Source organism: Notamacropus eugenii, chromosome 3 (assembly GCF_028372415.1).
Source record: "Notamacropus eugenii isolate mMacEug1 chromosome 3, mMacEug1.pri_v2, whole genome shotgun sequence".
NCBI lineage: Eukaryota > Metazoa > Chordata > Mammalia > Diprotodontia > Macropodidae > Notamacropus > Notamacropus eugenii.
Window position 1 is genome coordinate 296052315 of NC_092874.1, and position 23130 is coordinate 296075444.

Below are 23130 nucleotides of genomic sequence, written 5' to 3' on the forward strand. Positions count from 1 at the left end.
ATACCCCGGCTGCCCGCGCGGGCGCGGAGGAGGCCATTGGAGACTCGGGATACTGCTCCATTATTTATGAGTTGATCCCTCCCCAGGCTCCATCCTCTCCCCTCCCCGGGCCGATCGTGGCCGCGCAGAAACCCCGGTTCGGCATCGGCGGCTGCGCAGAAGTGCCCCGGGAGGGGTGGGCCGTCGGAGGGGGCCGGGGGCGGGACCGCGCATAAATTAGTCAAATGCTGCGGGCGCGGGGCGGGCCGGGAGGCAGGCGGCGGCAGCGGCGGCAGTGGCGGCGGCGGGGCAGGCGAGGCAGCCGAGGCGAGTGAAGATGGCGGCGGAGCGCAGTCGCTCCCCGATGGGCTCGCCGGTGCCGGCCTGTATGTTTGCGCCAGAACCCAGCCCCTCGGGCGCATCCCGCGCCTCGGCCGCCGCCGCCCGCCTACACACGGGCTTCGACTCGGATTGCAGCGAGGACGGCGAGGCGCTCAACGGCGAGCCCGAGCTGGACCTCACCAGCAAGGTGCGCGGGGTCCGCGGGGGGGCAGGGGGGAGGGCTAGGCCCGGCGCGGGGCATGCCGGGAGCGCTCGGGGGAGGGGGCGACGCCATGGCAACGGCGAGGCGCCCCGCCCCGCCCCGCCCCGCCCCTCCCGGCCCCCCCACCCCCCACCGGCCGCGGCCGGGGAAACTGCGGGAGGGCACCCTGGCCCCCCTGCCATCTCGGGGACCCCCACCCTGGAAGCGGCCGCTCCACCCACAACGGGCTGGCAGCTGGCTTCTCCGGGATCCGGAGACAGGGGAAGCCCCCCCCGCCCCGCCCCCTCCCCACCTCCCGGCCCCCCCAGACGAGCGCTTGGAGCGCCTTCCCACCCCCGCCACGTGGGCACACCCCCACCCCCACCCCCAGGCCTCGGGGGCCCCGGCCCCCGGGCTTACAGAGGAGGAAGCCGAGGCCCTCCCATGATGGTGCCCGCTCCCCAGCTCCGCTCGGCCGGCCCAGTCTGGGTGAGAGCCTGGAGCTGCCCGGTTCAGACCTGGGGAGGGCTGCCCTGGTGACCCCCCTTGCTTTGCCTCTTTAGTTACAGCTGGGAGAGGACCTGACCCTGGCCATGCCTGAGGTGGGCAGTGGGGGGTTAGTGATGCCCTGTAGATGTAAGGGCAGCGGTGGCAGAGGGCTTGGGCGTCCAACCCACCCATGTCACTGCAGACGACACTGAGCCCCGGGGAAGTCGCTCAGGCAGGGGGCACAGATGTCTGGATGCCCCTTGGAGGGGGCAGTTGGAAGTCAGGTTATCTTAAGGACCATGGGATGAGCTGAATGAAGGAAAACCAGCCCCTGCCTTCTTCCGAGTGATGAAGCCCTGCCTACCTTGTCGCTGTGGGCATTGGCACAGCCCTGGGAAGCAGCTGGGAGCCGGCTTCAGGATGCCCGGCCCCCCCTTCTTAAGGAACCAGGCCTTGGCACCTAGCCACGGGTCCAATTCTTCATCCAATGGTCCTCCTTGCCTCTACTCCTGCTTCCACGGCCTGCCACCACCCCCCACCCAGATCCTCCCCAGGCACCAGTGTTTTCTTTTCCCTCCTCCCAGAGCAGCACATAGGAGAGGGCATCCCAACCTTCCAGCATCCCCTCTTTCTTTACTGGGACATTGTTGTCGGGAACTGAGGAGGGACCCCTGCCTTGGCAGGTGTTCTCAGATCTCAGAGATTTTGGAATCTTGGCCAGGAGGTGTGCTTGCAACAGTTGGAGCTAGTTTCGCATTCAGAGTGGCCCCCCCCTTCCAAGTCCCTCCTCTAGGACTGCAGTCAGAGGACCTGAGTTCAAATTCAAGCACTGATGTTTAGGAGCTGCCTAACCTCAGGCAGATCCCTTGTCTGTGGGAGTTGAGATCACAGGGTTATGGCCTACGTCACACAGAGTGTATGGGGTAAATCTCAAAGAATATTTATAAAGCAATGAGTAGTTTTAGGGACCCAGGGGAGAGAGAGAAAGCGTCAGCATCGTTGCCCAGGAAGCCATGATGGCCCAGAGGTCCTGAAGAAAGGGATGGGCCAGCTGGGTCCAGGGAACTCAAGTTGTCTTTCTTACTTCCTGTTCTCCCCCAAGTACCAGGATCACACCACCTGTATGGGCCTGACTTTGATGTACTGTAAGAGGCTCGCCTCCCCTATATGTGTAGGTGACTGGGGGGAGCCTTAAACTATAACATGACTTAATATGGAGAGCAGAGGGGCACTCTTAATAAGAAGGGCTCCCCTCTCCCCCATCACGTGGTGCCCCAGGCAGGTCTGCCCCGCCTTTCCCAGCTCCCTAGTTGACTCTAAAGTGGAGTCACAGACTGTGTGTGACCGCAGTTGGAACACCTGGGAAGGCCGTCTGAGCCGGGGGAGGAGGGAATACATCTGGGCTGGGCTTTCTGAGTGACAGCTGGACATGTCTGCTCGAAAACCAGCTCAGGGAAGGGTGGCTCAGGATCTCACAGGGCTGAGAGAGGTGTCCTCCTTGTGAGATTATGCTGAAAAACTCTTGAAAACAACCCAACCCAACCAGGATGATTGATTTGTAAGCAAACAACAGCCCATTTGTCAGTTGGCCATAGATTCTTCCTGAGAAGACTTGAGTTCCCTGCCCTGAAAGCAGCTGGGGACACCCCAGGTGACCCACTTCAGAGGTCCACACTTGGAGGAGGGACCAGTCACTGTTCCTGGTCCCACTCTGGAGAGTTCCTCCAGCAGTGTAGGGTGCTTCAGAAGTCAGCCGAAATGAGGTAGATAAAGGCTCTCCCCACCTCTGAGGGACCATTCCTGTTCCCATCGAGGAACCCAAGGCTAGGCTGGAGCACTTGGGCTGTGGGTGGCTGGAAGAGCCAACTGTGCCTCAGGTTTTAGGGGAGCTCTTGAGGATGAAGGGTGAGAGAAGGTGCAGCCCATAATAGAGGGAGGCTCTGCTCTCCTGCTCAGACTGCCCAGGGAATGAATGAGGAAAGGACAGAGCTGGAAGTGCGTCCTAAGTGCCAGACACCGTGCTGGGCTATTCTCTGGTGCTGTGAGCAGGAAAGGGAGACTGGTCCTGGTGGGCCCATGAGGAAGGGCAGGGGTGTAGGAGGAGGAGGAGGAGGAAGGCCTTGGGTTGTGTTTCTGCCAGCTTTGGCTGGGCAGCTGCTGCAGTGCCCAGGAGTCCTAAGCTTTTTGGTTTTTTCTCCAGCTGGTGCTAGTAAGTCCAACCTCAGAGCAGTATGACAGCCTCCTCAGGCAGATGTGGGAGAGGATGGATGAGGGCTGCGGAGAGACCATCTATGTCATTGGGCAGGGATCAGGTGAGCACCATTCTCCTTCCGGCATCCATGTTTTCATTATACATTGGGGGGGGAGGGCACGCTCCCTTCACTGTGCAGATTGTAACCCCTTACTGCCTTAGTAGACAGTCGTCATGTGTCACTCTTGAAGAAAATCCATCTCCACCCACCCCCAGCCTGGTGTTGAGACTCTGTGGGCCCTCAGAGGACAAACCTATCCCCCAAGCATTTGGATGGCCTGTGGCCAGCCTGTGCTTAGAACCTGGCTTGGGCTTCCCTGGGTTTGGAGCAACTGCAGACAGTAGCTTCAAGTAGGGTTTTCCTGGTGGTCTCCTTTCAACTAAAAAATTCCCTCTGCCTTTCCTGATTTTCCGTTTCTGAAGAGCTCTAGGCACATTGCTCTCTGAGCCTCTCTGATTCTAGCCCATGGTGGTATGTGTTAATTGGGCTGGAGGCCGCAGAGGTGGGTAGGGGGTCTCGTGGGGTCGTTAGTGTTGTGGGGGAGTTTTCAGATGATGTCCTGGCTGCATTGCTCTCCCTACCAAAGAGACAAAGAAACAGTTAGAGAACCTTCCCTCTTGCCAGTGTGGCTATGGCAGTGCCATCAGGTGGCATCTCACCTGAGAGTTCAAAAAGCGATGGGTCACCAAGCCCCTGATGGTGGCTCCCTTTGAAGCCTGGATCATGAGACAACAGCAGACTTTGACTCTTCCTGTGAGCTCAGACAAGGACAATAATGGGCCGAGCCTTTCCCTAGCCCTTGCTGGCTGAATGGGATTCTTGTTAGCCCCAAACTGGGCCCTGATTCCCACATTCCTGGGAGCTTTGTTAGAGCCTGTGGGGTGGGCATTGGGGGAGACAGGACTCCTCTTTTTTCACTTGCTACCCTGTCCTGTATGGCCCCTGGTGCTTTGGAGGATCAGGGAGCCCCAGCCCCAGGCCTGAGTCCCTGTAGCCGTCCAGCAGAAATGAGACCTTCATCCCTCCTTGGCATCCTGGCAAGGACAGGCAGGACATCTTGCCAGAGACGATAAACAGGCCCTGCCCTGCCATCTGCTGCCCTCCTGCCTTTGATGGAAGCTTCATTTGAAGGAGCAACTTCATTTCCTTCCTTAGTTTTGCACAAGGAGAGCCAGAGAATGAGGACAGTGCAAGGTCCCACATTCATTCACTGAGTCTTTGAGTGGCTACTGTGCTGAGTGGGGGTCACACCCCTCACATGTATCAGAGGCATGGTCACTGCTGGGAGAGAGCATGGGATGCAGTAAGTGAAGGGCACTGGTGCCATGATGCCCTCCAGCAAGGAGGAATGCTGGCAATGTTGAGGAAGCTGGAGAGGGGAGAAGATCCCTCCAACTTAGCCCTCAGCTCCTCTGCAGGCCTTGTGAAATGTTTCCCTGGCTCTCTTTTTCCATCCCAGCTGGTTGCCAGTGACTCTTTCCACTGCTCCCCTACTCTCACTCTAGAATCTTCCCTCCTAACAAACAAGTGAATCCTCACAGTGAATAGGCCTGCAGTGGAGTGGGCTTTGTTCCATTCCCGGTGTTGGGGCCCTATCAGCTCTCCAAAGTCCCCCTGGCTGGCTCCCACCAGCTGGACCGTGAGAGCTTTGAGGCTCCGTCCTTACTTCTGGTGTCTCCCTCCCTCTGGTCTGGTCCATGTGCAATGAGCAGAGGCTCTTTCTTCAGAACCATGCTGATGGTGTTGCACTCCAGGTACCAGAAGACTGGGCCTGCCACCTTTCTCTATGAGGACCCCTCTTTCCTTTGTCACACTGGTCCATTTCTTGATCTGGCATGTTTTCTCTGACCTTGCATTTTTTTGCCTGACAAAATCCTGTGCAGTCTTCATACCCTGACTACTATACCTCCCTTCTCCAGGAGCTTTCTTGCATCTCTCTGCAGGGAAATTTGTTCATCCAACATTTGTGAGGGTCTACTGTGTGTTAGATACTGGGTGAGGCAGTTAAAAATGGGAGTCATCTTCCTAGTGGTGACAGTGGATGCCTTGTGATTAGAGAAAATGCAAAGCGTGACGCCTTTGGGACAGATCCTTGGGGCACATTGGGGAGACCTCAGTAAGAAGCCAGGATGGGTCAGAGAGAGGGGACTAGACCCAGTCTAGCACTATGGAAACAAGGAAGAGAGGGCCCCAAAGGAGGGTCCACTCCATGTGTTGGGCTCTGACCTCACGGGCAAGGAGGATGAACCCTTTGGCGACCTCCACCAGCCCATCTGAGGCATGGGCCATGCCCCTTGTTGCCTTGCTGATTGGGGCTATGGTTTCCTTAGATCTCAATTCCAGGGACTCCTGGCGCCACGGTGTCTCCTGGGGTGGCCAATGTTGGGAGATCCTTTTGGAGGCCAGATCCTCAGGACTACTGAGTTTGGCCCCTTTGATGTGGCTTCTCAACCTAGCATCATACAGATAATTAGTCCCTTTGATCTGAAAGCACCACATGCTGGCAAAATACTCATTAGTACATCCTTGTCCTTCTGTCTGCTCACTGGACCTTGGTAGAGGGTAGGATTAGTGCCACTGATAAGAAGGTTTCTCTTTCCATCACTTTCTGTTGGGAGTTGAGGTTCTTCGTGTGACACCCTGTTTCCTGGCTGAAGGCTCTTTCCTGGCTCCCTTGGCTTCCCTCAGTACACTCAGGGTCATTGTGCCTTTTGCAGAAGCCTTCCTGTCCCCTTCCCTGGGGAGGGTGCTGCCCATTCACCCTGTATGGAGCAGGATGTAGCAGGATCCAGGGCCTCACCTGTATGAACTTTTCATAAATGCTTGCTGAGTAACTGAACCTGAAGAGCAATAGAGCCCCCTAAAACTTGGCCAGCTTCCTGGCTGAACCAGCAGGAGCTGGTAGGTGACCTCGTCAGACCCTTACCTGGGCGGCCTCCCTTCCAAGTGTGGAGCTGAGCTCAAGCCAGTCCTGTGTTCTCTGGTCAGAGTAGTTCCCCAAGGGACAGTGCATAAAGAGAGAAGAGGGTCAGCACAGGGCCCTGGTGGGACCCAGTTACCATTTCATGAGCACCTCCTTCTGCCTGGAAGTGGACTGGGTGCTGGGGAGATAAGGGCAATGATACAGATGAACAGAAAGCAAGTCCAGGGGAATCTGGGCTGGGGGGAAGGCCCTCACTTGGGGGTGTCCGAATGGAGCTGGGAAGGAAGTGGCTTCAAGAGTGGAAGTGAGGAAAGAGGGCACTCCAGGTTGGGGGAGCAGCCTGGGCAAAAGTGTTGGGTGGGAAATGGAATGTCAGTATAAAGGATAGCAAGTCAGTCCCCTCATCGCTCTCTCCTCCATTCTTCTCTAGCTGACAGCCAGATTAAAATCCGTGATCATTGCCCTCTCTTGCTCAGAGTTGGAGAACTGTACCCTGAGGCTTCTGCAATCTCTGGGTGGGTTCAAACCCCAGGACCTCCAAGGAGCCAGAGCGGGTGATCAGTGTGAAGTTCCTGTGTTGTAGAGGCAGGGTGGACCTGGGTTCGAATTTGCTGTGGCTAGCTAGCTGTGTGTGCGGACAGTCCCTGTAGCCAGTCTCTTTCCTGGCTTCTGCAAGGCTCGTCAGACCGGCTCTCCGTGTCCGCTCGGGCCTCTCTCCTCCACCTGCTCGTCTGCCTGGTCTGGGGTGGCGCCTCTTCCTCCTTCCCTGTGACAGACTCGCTTGTCCCCTTCTCCTTTGAAGGGCCAGACCATGTTTTTATGCTTCTCTGAACCTGGGATCTGGTGGTTATGAAGCAGGAGTCTTAAGCTTTAACCAGGGATGGCTTAAGGGCCCTGACCCTGATGTAATGCCTCCCTTTGTAGAAGGGCTCTCAGACTCACACAACTGCCCTCTCTAATTAGAGTGACTGTCTGTCCCTTGGGCACCTCTGTTTACCCCACCCAGACAGACCTGATGGAGGGACCGAGGAGATCAATGGGGCAGGGGTGTGCCTAGACAGTAGAGTGGGGAGAGGAGGAGGGCAGACAAATTGGGAAAGAGCAGGGGAGGAAGAAGAACATGTATTTATCACAGCATACCACCCAGTGGGGCAGATTCCTGCCAGGAGTAGCAGCTCCATTTAACACGTGAGGAAACTGAGGCTAACTGTGCCTGATTCTGGGCTAAGCGCTAGGAACAAGGAGACCAGAGGAAACCCTGGGGAGGGCAGCCCAGCAACTGATTGAGGGTGGGTTTCCCCTTCCTTTGGGCCTTTCCCAGAAGCCCCTGGGAGCTTTGGAAGGGGATTCCCTTTGAGTTTCTTCCCAACTTGGAGGCTCTGCAAATGCTAATTGTGATGTAGTTGCTTGGCCAACAATAAACCAGGTGAGTTCATTTGCTGCCAGTGTAAATAGAATTAGAGTTGAGAGAAATTCCCTCTCGAACCTCCTGGACGTGGATGCGGTCGACTCTGTGTGAAGGCCTCAGTCATGGAGAACCTAGGCAGATCATTTCACTTCTTTGATGTCAAATTGTTTAACAAATGACTTTTAAATTATGAAATGTTCTCTTTTTTTATTCTGAACCTAATGAACACCAAATAAAATGAGTAGTGTAAAAATTGTAGAAATGGAGAGGATGGCGTCTTCTCTCTATTACACAGGACTTGCTTTTCTTTTTAAGTATATTCAGCACATCACTTTCAGAGCCATCTGGCTTGTTTAGGACACCTTCTGGCCTTCCATTTCCTTTTTCTGGTTTGGGAATCCTTCTCCATAGGGAAAGAAAAATCCCTTGTAAGAAATACACGTAGTCAAGCACAATGAGTTTTCACTGTGGCCGTGACCTCAGATGTGGGTCCCATTTGGTCCCTTGGTCATCACCTCTTAGCGTCTGGCAGCACATTTCATGGGGGTGGTTGGACATTACAGGTTAGAGTTCTTTGGCTTTTCAAAGTTGTTTATCGTTCCAGGGTTATTGTTGTTTACTAGCTCTGCTTGATTCACTCTGCCTCTGTTCACATGAAACCTTCCCAGGTTTCTCTGAAATTATCCCATCCTATGGTGTGTCTGCCCTCCCCCACTGTCTTGCTTTCCAGGTCTTTACAACCACAAAGGGAGCTTCCTGAGGACTTGTGCAGGGATGCTTCCTTTTCCTCTCTCTCGGATCTTTTGGGGAGCGTTGGCCTAGCTGAGGGTGTCCACAGTTTAGTGACTTTCTGCTATCTCTGCCAATGGTGAAGGTTAGATGGAAGCACAGAAGTGTTTGAATTTGTATTTCTCTAATTATTAAGGATACGGAGAATCTTTTTCATTTGTTTCTTGAGAGCTTGGATTTCTTCTTTTGAGACCTGCCTGTTCGTATCCTTGGACCATTTCTCAGTTGGAGGTTGGGCTATTCCACTTTGGGACAGCTGTCACTGTTTGGAAGAGCTCCCAACTTCTTCTTGCCTCAGTTAGTCACTCTGCTGAGACTTCACCGCTTTTTGTCTCTTTGTCCCTTGGACTTAGCCCAGCGTCTGACATGTCATAACTACCTGCTGTGAATGAATGAATTCATAGAGTCCTAGAACTGAACGGGACCCTGAGGCACTTTCCTCCCTCCTGGTTCTGCCTGCTGAGGTCAGTGAGCAGGACGAGCCTGGGCCCCCTCACCCAGCCAGCCCATCATATACCTGAAAAGAGATGATGGCCCCTTTGCAGCATTCCTGCTGCCCTGGTCTTATTGGCCTCAGCTCTCCTACCTGACTGCCTTTTCAATATCATGCTTCCCCAGTCTTGTCTTTTCCTAGATAAACCTCCCCAGATCCTTTCTGTTGCTCATTGTACGATGCAGACCCTCTCTGGCTTGCTGGTGGCCTTCCTGAAAGGTGGCCCTGGCACCGGGTCCAGTCTTCGCACTGTCCTCTGACACCCTCTTTACTTCAGGCTGGCCGATATCCCCAAGATTCCCTGAGCATTTTGGCTCCCAAGGAACGCTAGGACCCTGTGAGCTTGCAGTCTGCTTAGAACCTCCAGATCTTTCTCAGACAAATTGATACCTCGCCATATCTCCCCCATCATGTACATGTAGTTTTTGAATCCAAGTCTAAGGCTTTGCATTTATCCTGATCAGGTATCATTGTCCTCCATTGAGCCCAGTACTCCAGAGCCTGCCTCTGCCATGTTAGCTAGCCCTTCCACTATTGCCTTCTGCCCACTCGCTGGGTATGATCCAGCTCTAGCTCTGGGAACCTCTGAATTCACTTATTCAAGTCACTGATAAGAGTATCAAATGGAGAGAGGGAGAGAGAGAAGGAGGGAGGAGGTGAAGAAAGAGCGGGGAGAAAAAGGGGAGGGGGGCAGTGAGAGCCTTAAACGGTGCAGGCAAAGCCTTTGGGCCAGGCTTGGAGATGTTCTCCAAGCTTCTCATCTTATTTCTGTCCAGGTGGGCTGGGATAGACTCTGCCTTCCCTGCTTTCCCCTTGGGTTGGAACTTGTCTCTCGTAGTAGCCTCAAGTATACACTGTTACCTTTCTCCCCATCTCCCAATGCCTATCCTTTGAGTAAATTGTTCACATGCAGAGCCACACACCAGTACTGGATTGTGTTCAATTCTCATCCTTATCCTAGGCCCCCCCAGCTGGCTATGGACAGACATTGGAGTTGCCTTTGGACTCCTTGCTTGGGGTCTGTCTCCTCTGAATCCTGAGGTATCCTAGCAGCCTTTTTCTTTCCTGGTAGCCACCTTGAGGTATCTGGCCAGGTGGATAGACTTTGACTAGGTGTGCAGCTGAGGGAGCCTGGGTAGTCTAGGCAGTGGCCAGTGGGGCAGGATGGAAAATGAAAAATGCTGCCTGGGGAGCATGGAAGCTGAATATGTCGGACACGTGGCAGTGGGATGTGGGCTCCTACCACTTCTCAGGAAGGTGGCGAGCAGGGCCTTTTGCTACCTGGCAGCCACCTCTTCATGGGCTGGTGGGACATTTGGAGCAATCACGTCTGACGTTTACATGGCCCATGAAGGTCTGTTGAGCTCTTTACAGGCAGATGGACAAGCCCAAAGGGCAAGGAGCTTAGCCCAGGGGTCTGGAGGGCACCATTGTCATGTGTCAGGGAAGGCTAATGGTATTCCATCTCACCAAAGCAGGGTAGCAGAGGCAAGGACAAGACAGAGTGGAGGTTCTGAAGGGTTTGCCTGGAATGTTGAGAATGATGGCATATGATCTTGGAAGAGGTTCAACTCAATGATGGAGGGCTCGGGGTTTAGGGCTTTAGTTTGTAGGTGGTAGGGAACCATAGAAGGTTTTGAGATGGTGATGGGCGGCAGGGACAACAAAGAAGGGATGGAGACAAAAGATGTTGAAAGGACAGAGTCAACTAGCAGCCAGCGAGGGAGGAGGAATCTTGGGATGGGGATTGACGAAAGCGGAGCCAGCTCCTGCTTCTTAATTGCTGTGGAAGCTGGACCAGAATTGGTCACTGCTCTTAGCCTCAGTTTCTTCATTTGCCAACCTCTCCCCATTTCCTCTGTGCATTGGCTTCCCTCCTGGCATCTGTAACGTTAGAATTTCAACCACAGGCTGCTTCCTGGGAAACCCCAGGGGCTTCAGGAGACACAAAGCGTGCAGACCAAGACCCTTTGTCTCCTGGGTGGAATTGGAGGGGCCTTGGTAGGTTCTTTGAATGAACAAAAGTGCCTTTCTGCAGATGGGACCGAGTATGGGCTGAGTGAGGCTGACATGGAGGCCTCATATGCTACGGTGAAGAGCATGGCTGAGCAGATGGAGGCAGATGTCATCCTCCTCCGAGAGCACCAGGAGGCCGGTGGTCGAGTGCGTGACTACCTTGTCCGCAAGCGAGTTGGAGACAATGACTTCCTGGAGGTCAGGTGAGGAGGTGATGGGTACAGTGCTCTCCCATGGAGGACGGGGCCCTCGGGCCCTCCTCCATCTGCTGTGGATGACGCCCAGAGACTTTGCATGTCTCCGCTTTGGCCCACTCTCTCATGCATGTAGATGAACCACAGGAAGGACAGGTTCCTTTTCTTTTCCTACGTTTTCCCATCAGGATTTGGGTTTGGGGGGCCAGAAGATGAGGGGTGCTAGGAAAGGCAGCACTGAAACAGGACCACTTTGGGAGGAACATTTTGCGCCTGGACTGTTTGTCCTCTTGTCAGCCCATGAGCCAGAGACCAGGACTGGGGAAGGGCAGATCCCCGGGAGGACTGAAGGGTGACTAGAGAACTTTGTGTCAGGCCTATTCTTCCTGATGGCTTTGGTGATGAAAGGGGAGGAGGGCCTCTGAGAGCACCCACCAGTCAGTCTGAGCTGTTCCTCCTGGCTCTGGCCACCCTGGCTTCCATCTTCTCATAGACTCCAAGCCTAGCTGTGTGGGAGCTCCCTCCATGGGTGCTGGTGGCAGCCTGTCTGGCCATAGCCCCAGGAAGATTCCCTGGTGTGTGCCAGGCTTGTGACCTGACTTGTCCATGGGTGCATGGCCCTGGCCCAGATGGGCAGCGAGCCAGAGTATCTTCTTCCTAAAGGCAGAAGGCCTTGGCAGGCCTGCATGGAGACAGCTGCCTGGATACAGACATGGGGGGATCAGGGTTTGCTTCCACTCACACCTGTCCCCCTACCTTCATGACTTCACACCCTCACGCAGGGTTGCCGTGGTGGGTAACGTGGATGCAGGGAAGAGCACGCTGCTGGGTGTGCTGACACATGGGGAACTGGACAACGGCCGCGGCTTCGCCCGGCAGAAGCTCTTCCGGCACAAACATGAGATGGAGTCTGGCCGCACCAGCAGCGTGGGCAATGACATTCTGGGCTTTGACAGCGAGGGCAATGTGGTGAACAAGCCTGATAGCCATGGGGGCAGTCTGGAGTGGACCAAAATCTGCGAAAAGTCCACCAAGGTCATCACCTTTATCGACCTGGCTGGCCATGAGAAGTACCTGAAGACGACTGTTTTTGGCATGACTGGCCACTTGCCCGACTTCTGCATGCTCATGGTAAGTGGAAAGGGCGTCCCCTGGTGGCGGGCCAAAAACATGTCACCTGAAGGGTCTTGTGGAGTAGAGGATCTCAGGGCTGGCCTGGATATCAGGAGCCAGGGTCCCTGGCTGGGTCATTCCAGGTGAATCTTAGTGCTGTGCCCATTCTGTGAATGAGGAAGCCAAAGCATAGGCAAGTTCAGGGATTTCCTCAGAGTGAGCCGGCTTGTGAGCACAGGAATCACTCTGTGCAATTTTGCCTTCCTGGGCCACCGTACCCTTAGCTGGGGAGCCAGGAACACATGATCATCTTCAAAGAAAGAGAAGCCAGGCAAGCTCTCCCCTGTGAGGAGGCAAGATGTGGGGAGGGGCAGAGGAGAGTGTTGGCAGGGGGGTGGTGTCTAGGCAAGGGAAAGCTTCTTCTCTTACACAAATTAACATAAAAAGGAATTAAGAAGGAAGAGAGGTCTGGGCCTTTGTATCCTGTGAGCTCATTTTTTTGGTCAGTTTGAAATTTCTTTGCTGATGAAGATAGAGAATTTTTTTAGGTTATCAGCTATGTCAATAGCTTTCATGAACCATTCTGTTTGGAAGGAAGACTTTGTTTGGGCAGGCCCTCCCCACAGTAAGCCCTCATCCTGCTGTCCGTGTGAGCAGGCCCCTACCTGCTCTTGGCAAGCACACACTCACACATCCCATCAACGCTGATTCTCAGAAAGAGCAGTGGTGCAGGACCTTGGCCTGTGCTTGTGGCCTGCTTGTCTTCAGCCCTCAGGTGCTCAGCTTTCTGAAGCCTAGGACCCCTTCTTGGGCTCATGTGTGTGATGACAGAGGAAATCAATTCTACCCAGGGACTGTTATTGAAATATTTTTTAACATTGGCCTCGAGTGGAGAACACTTGTTCTAAGGGGAAGGTAAGATTCAGAGAGATTGGGCTTGGTGTTGTTGGTGACCCTAGAACATAGTGTCAGAGCCTTGGAAGTCCTCTGGTGATGAGAAACTGAGGCATACAGATGTGATTGACCATGACCCTAAGGCCTCAAAGCCATCTTCTCTGATGACATCCCACCTGATAGGTGTTGAGTGGCATTGGCCCCCCTCCCCACTATGCTTAAGTTCTGGGCTTCTGTGACATTCAGTCTTTTGGGGGTCTGTGGCCTCTCCCTCCATTTGTGAGATTGCACTCCTCCTTTTGGGTGGGGACCCCAGCCCTCATCATGACCCCTCCACAGTTGTCTGGGCTGGTCTTCAGCTGAGAGACGTGCGTGTTGGCCCATGAAGCTTTTCCCAGGTAGACCCTGTCCAAGCTTGCCTGAGCCCAGGGCCCCCCATCTCCCCATGCCCCCCTCCCCCCCACCCCATCCTTCTACATGCTAAGAAGAAGCTTTGAGGAGGTTGGAAGAACATCCCTGGAGAATGAGCTCCACTGGAATAAAGGTGTTGAGGCTACTTTCAACCTGGAATTAAAAACAAGAAGCCTTTCCTGCTGAGCCCTGGTTCCTGACCACTTGAGTGTCATTCAAATTTTAGGCAGGGACCAAGATAGAACTTGGGATGCAGGCAAGACCTTTCCAAAAGAGGTCACTCCCCTGAGCTCTGAGGCTCTGTTTTTCATCATGTGGGTGATGGGGGCCACCTCAGGGTGCAGTGGAGAAAGTAGGATCTCTTCAGGGTGGGTCCTCCTGCTGTACCCCCCACCAGGCCTCTTGTCCATGTCTCCCTGTGAGTCATCCAGAGAAGGTCACCCGGGAGCCAGAGGCTTTGTCCTGATGCTTGCCTTTAACCGTCTGTCTGTTCCTTTGTAGCATCTCCTGTTTCAGCCCCATGTGTCCTTGGGACACCACTTGGTGCTCACGGTCTCACCAGGGATGCGGAGCTGCAATCCTGCACTTTACTTTTCCCTTCTGGGTCACCGCCATTTTGAATGAGGTTGTAGGTCTTCTGAGGCATGTTGAAGGGAGGGACTGGGGCAACAGGAGGTTCCACAGTGTCCTCCCAAGTTCTGCCTGTCTTCCCTCCTCTGTATCGTGGGACATTGTGCTCTGGGGCCCTGGAGCCTGAGCTCAGCCACTTAGTGTTTGGGGACCTTTTCCTCTGTGGGCCTCTGTTTCATCATAGGCAGAATAGAGACCATTGTACCTGAAACCCTGAGCTTACTGGGCTGTTGAGAAGCCTGTGGGGAGAGGCAGGGGCTTCTGTACCCTGGGCTACTCAGAGTTCATTCCTGTTGGGTCCTCTGAGTCTCTCTAATCTCAGCTTGTGTCATTGAACTTCTTTGTAAGTTGTTGGCATATGGACCACTTGGTCTGATACAGAGAGTCCCTTCCTCTGACCCACACTGACTGGGTAGTCCTGGCCAAACTGACTTGCTCATCTGGTCTAGAGAATTCTCCACACTGATGATATGGCCGCTCCCCATGCCCTCCTGGCTTCTGAGTTGTGCTAGGTGCTGCCAGTGTCTGATCTTCTGCTTGTTTTCCTCCTTCTGGGCTTACCCTGGCACCTGTGACTCCAGTGCTGAAGGGTGCCCCTGAGAAGGGGGCTTTGCCCTGGCCTCCCTTGCACTCATGGTTCCTTTCTTTATCTGGGGCAGGTAGGCAGCAATGCTGGGATTGTGGGCATGACCAAGGAGCACCTGGGCTTGGCACTGGCGCTCAACGTTCCCGTCTTCGTTGTGGTCACCAAGATTGACATGTGTCCGGCCAACATCCTGCAAGGTAATTGAGGGGCCTCACCTCCAGCACCTCTCCTGCCTCCTTTCTTGTTTGGATCTTGGCCTGGAAATGTCTTTCAGTTGAATGACTTGCCTTCCGGATCCAGGGCAGTGGGCTGGAGGTTAAGAGAGGCAGGTAGGTTGGTATGGAAGGTATGCCAGGTCCTGGCACCAACCTGCCTGTCCAGCTTTATTCCTGTTGCTTCCCTTAGCTCAGGTTCAGTGTTCTGCCTGCTGCGCTGTGCCTCTCCTCCTCTTGTTTCCCCTGGGTGAGAGGGCCTTTGCCTGCTCTCTGCCTTGCCATCCAGGTTACCTTGTCTCATTCACCCTAACACACATGGCTCCCCATCCCCTTGGGAAGTGACAGGCTCACTGAGGAAAGGGGCTGAGGGCATCCTCTCTGGATCTGAGCACTAGAGGGATACTGCATTGTCAGTGGGAGTCTGGCTGTTCCTGGGTGGAGCTGAAGTGGCCTGGCTCTGTGGGATGACCAATGCAGCGGTCATCTTTCTAGAATCCCTTCGGCAGCTCTACTGACCAGCACCCAGACAGGCACCCTCCCTACTTTGGTCTTAGGAAGGTTTTTCTTATGTTGGGCTCAGTGTTCTTCCATGTGGGTTTGGGGGCACTGGACATAAAAAGATGCAAACATGGCCCTGCCCTCAAGGAGCTCATCAGGGAATTAAAAGGGGAGAGTGGCTGGGCCAGAGGAGAAGATCCAGCCACCTCTAGGAGTGGGCTCAAGGCAGGTGCTGCTTGTGGCCTTGTCCTGCACTGGATAGTGGAGCTCTGGGAGGGGAACCTGGTGTTTCTTTCACACTACAAGTCCTGAAAGTAGCTGGAGCTGAGGGACAGTCTTCCTGGGCTGCTCCCTCACCAAAGGGGCTGTGGTGCCCCAGCAGGTGTCCATTTAACTGTTGGGGAGCTGCCAGCTCATGGGAAGGATTGGTCATCTCTCCTGTTACTTCCTGTTACAGTCAGTCTGCAGTTGGGGTGGGGTGGGAGTTTATCATTACGCCCAAGGGAGAAGCACCCGGCAGGCTGTTCTGGGAATACTGCCTTTCTCATGACCTGCGGCTGGAGGAAGCTGGCGAGTGACCCGGAAGCAGCCCTGCTGTGAGCTCCCTCCTCCCTCCTCCCAGCCTCTTCTCCTTCCCCCACTCCCTTTCCTCTCTCCCTCATCTCTTGTTCTCCTCTTGGTTTCTCTCTTCTTGGTCTTAGTCTTTTTCTCTCTGTGTCTTCTCTTGGTCTCGATCTTTTTCTTTTGGTCTCTTGGTCCCTCCCTTGGGCTCTCTCTGTCTCCATTTTTCTTTTTGTCTCTTCTCTCCTGGTCTCTGTCTCTCTCCCTTTCTTGGTTTCTGTCTGTTTTTCTCTCCATTTCCTCTCTGTCTTCGCTTGGTTGGTCTCTGTCTCTTCTCTCCTGGTCTCTGTCTCTCTCACTCTCTCAGTCTCTGTCTCCTTTCGGTCTTGGTCTCTGTTTTTCTATTCATCTCCTCTCTGTCTTCTCTTAGTTGGTCTCTGTCTCATCTCTCAGTCTCTGTCGCTCTTTCTCTCTTGGTCTCTCTCTGTCTCCTTGGTCTTGGTCTCTGTTTCTTCTCAGTCTGTCCCTTCTCTCCTTCTTTCTATCTTTCCTGTGTCCTGGGCTGGGCTACCACATAAAGTTTTGACCCTTCTTTCTGCCCCTTTAGGCCTTGTGGTCATTAACCCTTATCTGCCTGCACAGCAGTCTGAATATCTCGTGCTCACGTCAGTGGTGAGTGCGCCACTCCACTCACCAGAAGCAGGGCACCCTAATTCTGTTCCTTTCCACATTTAAGAGACCCTAAAGCTGCTGCAGCGCCTGCTGAAGTCTCCAGGCTGCCGCAAGATCCCCGTCCTGGTGCAGAGCAAGGATGACGTGATTGTGACTGCGTCCAACTTCAGCTCAGAGAGGTAGTGAGGGCATGGGTGGGATGGGAGAGGATCCCCCTGAGTCATGGGCCTCTTAGAACTGGCCCCTTCTCTGACCCTTCCCCCATGGTCCGATTCACACACACCTCTTCCAGGAAGTCTTCCTTCTTCCCCCCAGCCAGAAGGCATCTGTTCCTTCTCTGAACACTTAGGGTGCTTTGGCCTGGTCCTTGGCCAGGCCCTGCCCAGGTTCATACTGGCTCACGCTGATGTAGTCGTTGGTAGATTGTACGAGTACCTGGTTTTCTCATGATGGGGCTGGGAGGCAGCTTTGATGACTCTCCTTCAGTGCTTCTCCCTCTGGGACTGGTCAGTTGTGGCCCCCAGAGTCCCAGGCCTGGGGGAGTGGGCAGTCCCCTGGTGGGACTAGAGGCTGCTGCTCCTTTCTCTTGGTTAGTGCCTCTGCCTTCCCTGAGGCTGGTGAGGCTGTGTGAAGGCAAGAGCCAAGCGCCCACCTGTAGTGGGGTGTGTGGCCCTCAGGAGCCCCCAGGGAAGGAGCTGGCCCCTTCAGCTCGCTTCTGTTCGTTTTTTCTTCACTCCCTGCTCAGGGTGTGCCCCATATTCCAGATCTCCAACGTTACAGGGGAGAACTTAGACCTGCTTAAGATGTTTCTGAACCTGCTGTCCCCACGTACCAGTTACCGGGAGGATGAGCCTGCTGAATTCCAGATTGATGATACGTACTCTGTTCCGGTGAGAGGCCTGAGGCTGTGACCAGGGGCTGGGGTGGTGCTGGAGGCTGCCTGAGAGGGACCTTCTACCTCTGCTCTCTGCCCTCCAGGGAGTGGGGACGGTGGTGTCGGGAACCACGCTGAGGGGCCTGATTAAGCTGAATGATACACTGCTGCTGGGCCCTGACCCCCTGGGCAACTTCCTGTCCATCACAGTGAAGTCCATCCACCGCAAGAGGATGCCAGTCAAGGAAGTGCGTGGAGGCCAGACAGCCTCCTTTGCTCTGAAGAAGGTGAGCCCCAGAGCATGGAACTGATTTGGGGGAGTGGGAGCAGCTCAGGTGGAGCCTGGCACACCTGCCTCCCCCGATCCTCAGGTTTAGGACTTAGATGGAGGCTGGAGCCTGGGATCTTTTTTTTTTTTTAAATAATAGTTTCCTTTGTAATATTATATATTTTATTTTGTGGTTCTAAAAAGGGCTCCATAGGCTTCACCATCCTAACTGTCCAGGCGACACTGAGATAGTTAAGAAGCCCTGCTTTAAAATGAATGTGGTCCCCTGGGCCCTCTCTGGAGCTGGGGAGAGGACCTGCCCTGTTCTAGGTGGGAAGGCTCTTGTGTAGCCACAGAGCAGGGCAGGGGGTGGCTGAGCTGGACATGGGGTGGGGCCTGGGGGATTGTGCACAAGGACTCCAGCCTGCTCCTGAGGGGCTCTGGGATCCCAGGCAGGTCACCCCCCCCCCCCACCCCCCGAGCACCTTGGTTCTTGAGTGGAGGGATTGGGGAGTCTCAGAGCACTCCTTTTGGTGCCCCCGCCCCTCAGATTAAGCGTTCCTCTATACGGAAAGGCATGGTCATGGTGTCTCCGCGTCTGAATCCCCAAGCTTCCTGGGAGTTTGAGGCAGAGATCCTGGTCCTCCATCACCCCACAACGATTAGCCCGCGATACCAGGCAATGGGTAGGTGGCCAGGCAGCTCCCCACCCTGGTGGGGCCCCTCTGGCTGTGGCTCCCTCTCATCCTGCCATGCTTATCTGCTACTCTTTTGGGGGGAATGGTGTTCAGAGCTGGCAAACAAAAGGGAGGGTCCCAGACCCAAAGAGCACAGCCAGCCCTTGTCCCTGTCTTCACTCTTTTGCTGGGTCAGACTCAGTCACGTCTGCAAATTGGCCCCTCTTCTTACCTCAGCTTCGAATACTGCGAGGGCAGAGCCTCTAGTTTATCCTGATTCTGTTTTGTTCAACAAACATTGCCAGGCCTGCCAGTCATCTAATATTATTAGTCTGTTCCAAAGTTAGCTGGGCCTTCCACCCTCTTTAGCTGTTTCCCCGTTCCTGTGGCAGTTCATTGTGGGAGCATCCGGCAGACTGCCACCATTTTGAGCATGGACAAAGACTGTTTGCGTACTGGGGACAAGGCCACTGTTCACTTTCGCTTCATCAAGACGCCCGAATATCTGCACATAGACCAGAGGCTTGTATTCCGAGAGGGCCGTACCAAAGCTGTGGGCACCATTACCAAGGTTGGGGCTGTGCCTGGCAGCCTTGGGGGGAGGAGTGGGTCTGGGCTGAGGATGGGGAGATGCAGGCCAGCCATTGCCCTGAGGTAGAGAGGAGAGCCCACCTGGTACTTCTTTGTCCAGTGGTGCTGGCCTGGTGTTTGGGGCAGGAATGCCATAGCTCTTGGGAGGAGAGGATAGGCAGGCGTTGAGGCCTTGGCATCTCTAGCTGTGCAGGAGGGAGGGGGTGCTGAGGGAGGGCCCTAGGCAGCATGGGTGCCCAGGAAGGGTCTGCAGCAACTATAGTTGGGGAGGGCAGTGGACCCAAGAAGAGGGAGACAGAGGGGAAGCGTGGGGGGCATAGGCTGTTACCAGGCTTGGGATGGGATGGGCCTCTCTTTCCTGCCTCTCTGGGGGCCTTGTGGGGCCTCCCTGGAGAACCCTGCCCCACCCGGGCAGCTGCCAGCTCCGCTTTGTCTCCCTGGCTCCCAGCTCCTTCAGACCACCAACAACTCCCCGATGAACGCCAAACCCCAGCAGATCAAGATGCAGTCGACAAAAAAGGGGCCCCTGACTAAACGAGATGACGGGGGGCTGCCTAGTGGGCTGGCAGCAGGGGGACCTCCCGGAGAGGATGCCCCCCCGCCAGGGGCCGCCCAGCCACAGGTAGGCACCCAGCCTTCACTGGGGTGGGGCTCGGCCTGCAGCCCATTCACCCAGCTTCGGATGCTGTTCTCTTGCTGGGTTGTCCTGAGGATTTCTGCGGGAGCATGTTGCTTGCTCGTTGGCCCAGGGCCTCTGCCGCACTATCCCTCTTTAGCGCTCTCTCTGTTTCTCGCTCATCTGTTCTTTCCCCTTCTCTCAACATTCCTTCCCGCCAGGCTGCCCAGGATGAAGAGCCCCCTGGTCGTGAGGGCACCAAGGTATTCATTGTGTGCTGGGGAGCTGGCTGGTGAGGGCAGCACCAGCCGCTGCTGCCTGCTTGTCTGGCTTTCTGTGTCCCTTGGCGTTTGGCCTGCCCACTTGGTCTCTCGGCCTCCAGGGTGGTGACCTCCTTTGTGTCAGAATTTCCTTAGGGTTATAATCAACAAAGCACATTTCATTACATGAGCCTCTGTAAGGGGGAGCACTCCTGTTTTAGAGACTGGAAAACTGAGGCCCAGAGAAATGAAGAAGGCTTCCCGAGGCCTCTTAGTTAGTGGCATATGCCATGAACTAGCCCATGGGCTCCTGACTCACAGCCTGTCTCCCTGTCTGCCCCTGCCTGCACAAGTTCAAGCCAAATGGCCTGAGAAGGGTCCTTGGAGGCCTTCCCCCTCCTCCTCGCTGACACACCCCCTTCTCCTTCTTGCAGCCCAAGCCCAGCAGCGGGGGCCGTCGACGGGGAGGCCAACGGCACAAAGTGAAGTCCCAGGGAGCCTGCGTGATGCCAGCCAGTGGCTGCTGAGCTCCTCCTGCCTCCCTCCTCTTAGCCTTCCCCGAGATCCTTCTGTCCCTCAACTCCCATCTGAAAGATGAAGCTGAGCGGCCATGCCCACACCGGCCTGCATCCCCTTTATACCTCCCCAAGTTTCCCCTGGGATTGTAATTTATAAGCTCAAGAAGGGGGCCAGGGAATGGGGGGACTGGCCAGCCCTCACGTTCCTCCTGGGCCCTCTGCCCTCCCTTCCCTGACACATTTTTGTACATCTTGGGCCCTTAGTTTTTATTCCTTTTTATTATATATATAAATATATATATATATATATATATATAGTGTGTGTGTATGTGTGTGTGTGTGTGTGTGTGTGTGTGTATGTGTGTATGTGTGTGTGTGTGTGTGTGTGTGTGTGTGTGTGTGTGTGTATGTGTGTGTGTGTGTGTGTGTGAAGATCCAGGTAGCTGGGCCAGGTAACAACCCATCTCCCATCTCTCTTTGGCCCTTTACCTATAACATCCTTGGGTTTGCAAAGCTGCAGGATGCTACTCTGTGCCCTTTAGTTTGGGACCCTCCCTCACTCCCCTTCTCCTGAGAGCCTGGCCCCTGGGCTGGGAAGGCCTCTCCACCTGGCCCTCCTTTCTCTTTCCAATGGGGATGAGAATGGAAGGGGTGACCTCCCCTTCATTCCTTTAGCTCCTTCTACAAAGGAAGGCCCAAAGTGCTTAACTTTGAATCAACAGAGTGGAAGACTTGGCCTTACCTTATGCCTGCCCCTCAGCCTGTCACCATGGCTGCCAGTTTTTCCCTTTGGAGACAGTCCCCTTCCTTCCTCCCTCCTCACCCCAGCTCAGCAGCCTCAGGGAGCCTACCCTCCAGTCCTTAGGTGTGACTCTTCCCTTGCAGCTGACTTTGGCTTTGGGAATTCTTCCCTCTTTCACTCTGGCCTAGAGGTGGGGCCTTTCACTTGCTCGGGATCATGTTTATAATGTTCTCTGTGGGATCAGGGATCCCCTACCCAAGTGAGTAGAGTGACTGCTCCCACTGCCCCCTAGACCCAGCTACCATTCCATCCTGTACTCCGCACCTGACCCCCTTTGGGGCTGCTACTGGAGCTGACTTGGAGTTATTCCAAGGGGGTGGAAGTCCCCAGCATATGGAGACTCTGGGTGCTGAGAGAGGGAGTGAGGCGGGCCCTCCTAGGTTCAGGAGGGCCTTCTGTGCCTCAGAGATGCCTAGGCTGGGTGTGGGACCAGCTCTGGTAGCAGTCTTGGGACAGTCATTTATTCTTCACTTTAGGGAAGTCTGTAGTCTGTTCCCTGTCCCATTTGGGGCCACCCTTAGCTTCTCACTCTCTCCCCCTCTTTTACTCCATCCCCTTTTTCCCACTGGAAGACAAGGCTCTTACTCCAGACTTGTCTTCATTTTCCTTTCTGGCCCCCAGGTGTTTCCCCTGGTTGTTACTGACCAGCATTTATGGACTGGCCAGACTGACATCCCAAATTAAAGTATGTTCCCTGTTCAGTAGACTCACGTATTCCCTTGGCCAGCCTGGGAGCCTAGAAAGGCCATTTGGGAGACACTGAGTTACGGCTGCCCCACTGGGGAGGAGGCCAGTGCCCTGGGAAGGGCAGAAGAGAATGATGTCCAGCCCTGCCTTTCAGGCCTGAGGCCTGTGTCCGGCAGCTTGCCTTTGGAGGGCAATGGGCAAGAGAGTTGGGTGACATTCGGAAGCTAAATGGTCCCCATCACATGGATTGATCTCCCTTTGTGGTTCATCACATTCAGAACTGCAAAGGCCCTCTGAGAGTACCTGGGCTAATCCCGCCTTGTGCAGATGAAGACACACAAAGCCAATGAGGTGACCCACGTGAGTTGTATGGACAGAGCCAGGATGGAAACCCAAATCTCCTGACTCCAGGTCCCGGGGCTTGTTCCACAGCAAACCCTGATAATGGTGGTGGTGGAGGTAGTAAAGGGGGAGTCTGGCCTACAGGACCTGGGATTTTATAGCAACAGGGTGGTTCTGTCAGGGGGGATGAGGTCCACCTGTACAGATAGAGTGCTTCCAAGGCCACTGAGATGTTAAGGGATGTGCCTAAGGTCGCACAGCCAGCAGAGGTCAAATACTAACACTCATGCCATCCTGACTGACTCTGGGTGTCCCCACCAAGCTGCTCAGCCTCCCATAGGCATGCCTTCTTCAGTAAGTCTGCGGGGTGGGGTCCCACAACACCCAACGTGGACTGATGAGTGAAGAAGGGATGAGGGGTGCCTGTGTTGGAGACAGTCCTAGCCCTTTAACGTGGCCCCTCTGAGATGCCAACCCCTGCCTAGAGGGTGTAAAGGTATGGAGGATAAATCACTGCCCTCCGAAACTGAAGAGGCTCTCATTCCTGTGGAAGAGGGTTTAGATTCCATCTGTAGGGTCTCCTCCACTTCCACTTCTGGGATGTGCTCTAGGGTCCTGAGGAAGTGCAGCCACTTGGCAGGCTTGTCCCTGCCCAGGACAGTGATCTACCTGACGCTCCCAGAGTGCTCCATGGTGGCTCATGTCCCTCCTTCAGTTTCCCACCATTTTGCTCCCTTGTTTGGCAGCCTGGTAACTATGGGTGGGTGTCCTGGGGATTCCTCCATTTTCAGATACTCATGAGTTCTGTGGACCTTGGTCTCCTGAGTTGGTCAGGCTATTTTCAACCGA

General features: G+C 54.8%; 1 protein-coding gene across 4 annotated transcripts; it reads left to right on the forward strand.

Annotated features, from left to right (window-relative positions):
- The first annotated feature begins 236 nt into the window (after positions 1-236).
- On the forward strand, positions 237-21953 carry GTPBP1 (GTP binding protein 1). 4 transcript variants are annotated; one of them, XM_072656139.1, is made up of 12 exons: positions 242-508; positions 3192-3303; positions 10895-11075; positions 11849-12197; positions 14774-14897; positions 16711-16825; positions 17392-17536; positions 17625-17807; positions 18339-18474; positions 18858-19036; positions 19505-19678; positions 20367-21953. In XM_072656139.1, exons 1-12 carry the CDS (start codon positions 317-319, stop codon positions 20457-20459), a joined length of 1983 nt encoding a protein of 660 aa, XP_072512240.1. In that variant the 5' UTR covers positions 242-316; the 3' UTR covers positions 20460-21953. The 4 variants fall into 4 exon arrangements, with proteins under 4 accessions (XP_072512243.1, XP_072512240.1, XP_072512241.1 ...); XM_072656140.1 differs by lacking the exon at positions 242-508 and adding an exon at positions 932-991; XM_072656141.1 differs by lacking the exon at positions 242-508 and adding an exon at positions 1081-1104.
- The last annotated feature ends 1177 nt before the right edge of the window (positions 21954-23130 follow it).

What these genes read in the sequence shown, in the direction of transcription:
- GTPBP1 (XM_072656139.1), top strand. Translation starts at nt 317, where the DNA reads ATGGCGGCGGAGCGCAGTCGCTCCCCGATGGGCTCGCCGGTGCCGGCC. An exon ending in AGCTGGACCTCACCAGCAAG is followed by an intron (nt 509 to 3,191) that starts GTGCGCGGGGTC and finishes TTTTTTCTCCAG; the next exon opens with CTGGTGCTAGTAAGTCCAAC. An exon ending in TCCGGCCAACATCCTGCAAG is followed by an intron (nt 14,898 to 16,710) that starts GTAATTGAGGGG and finishes TCCACATTTAAG; the next exon opens with AGACCCTAAAGCTGCTGCAG.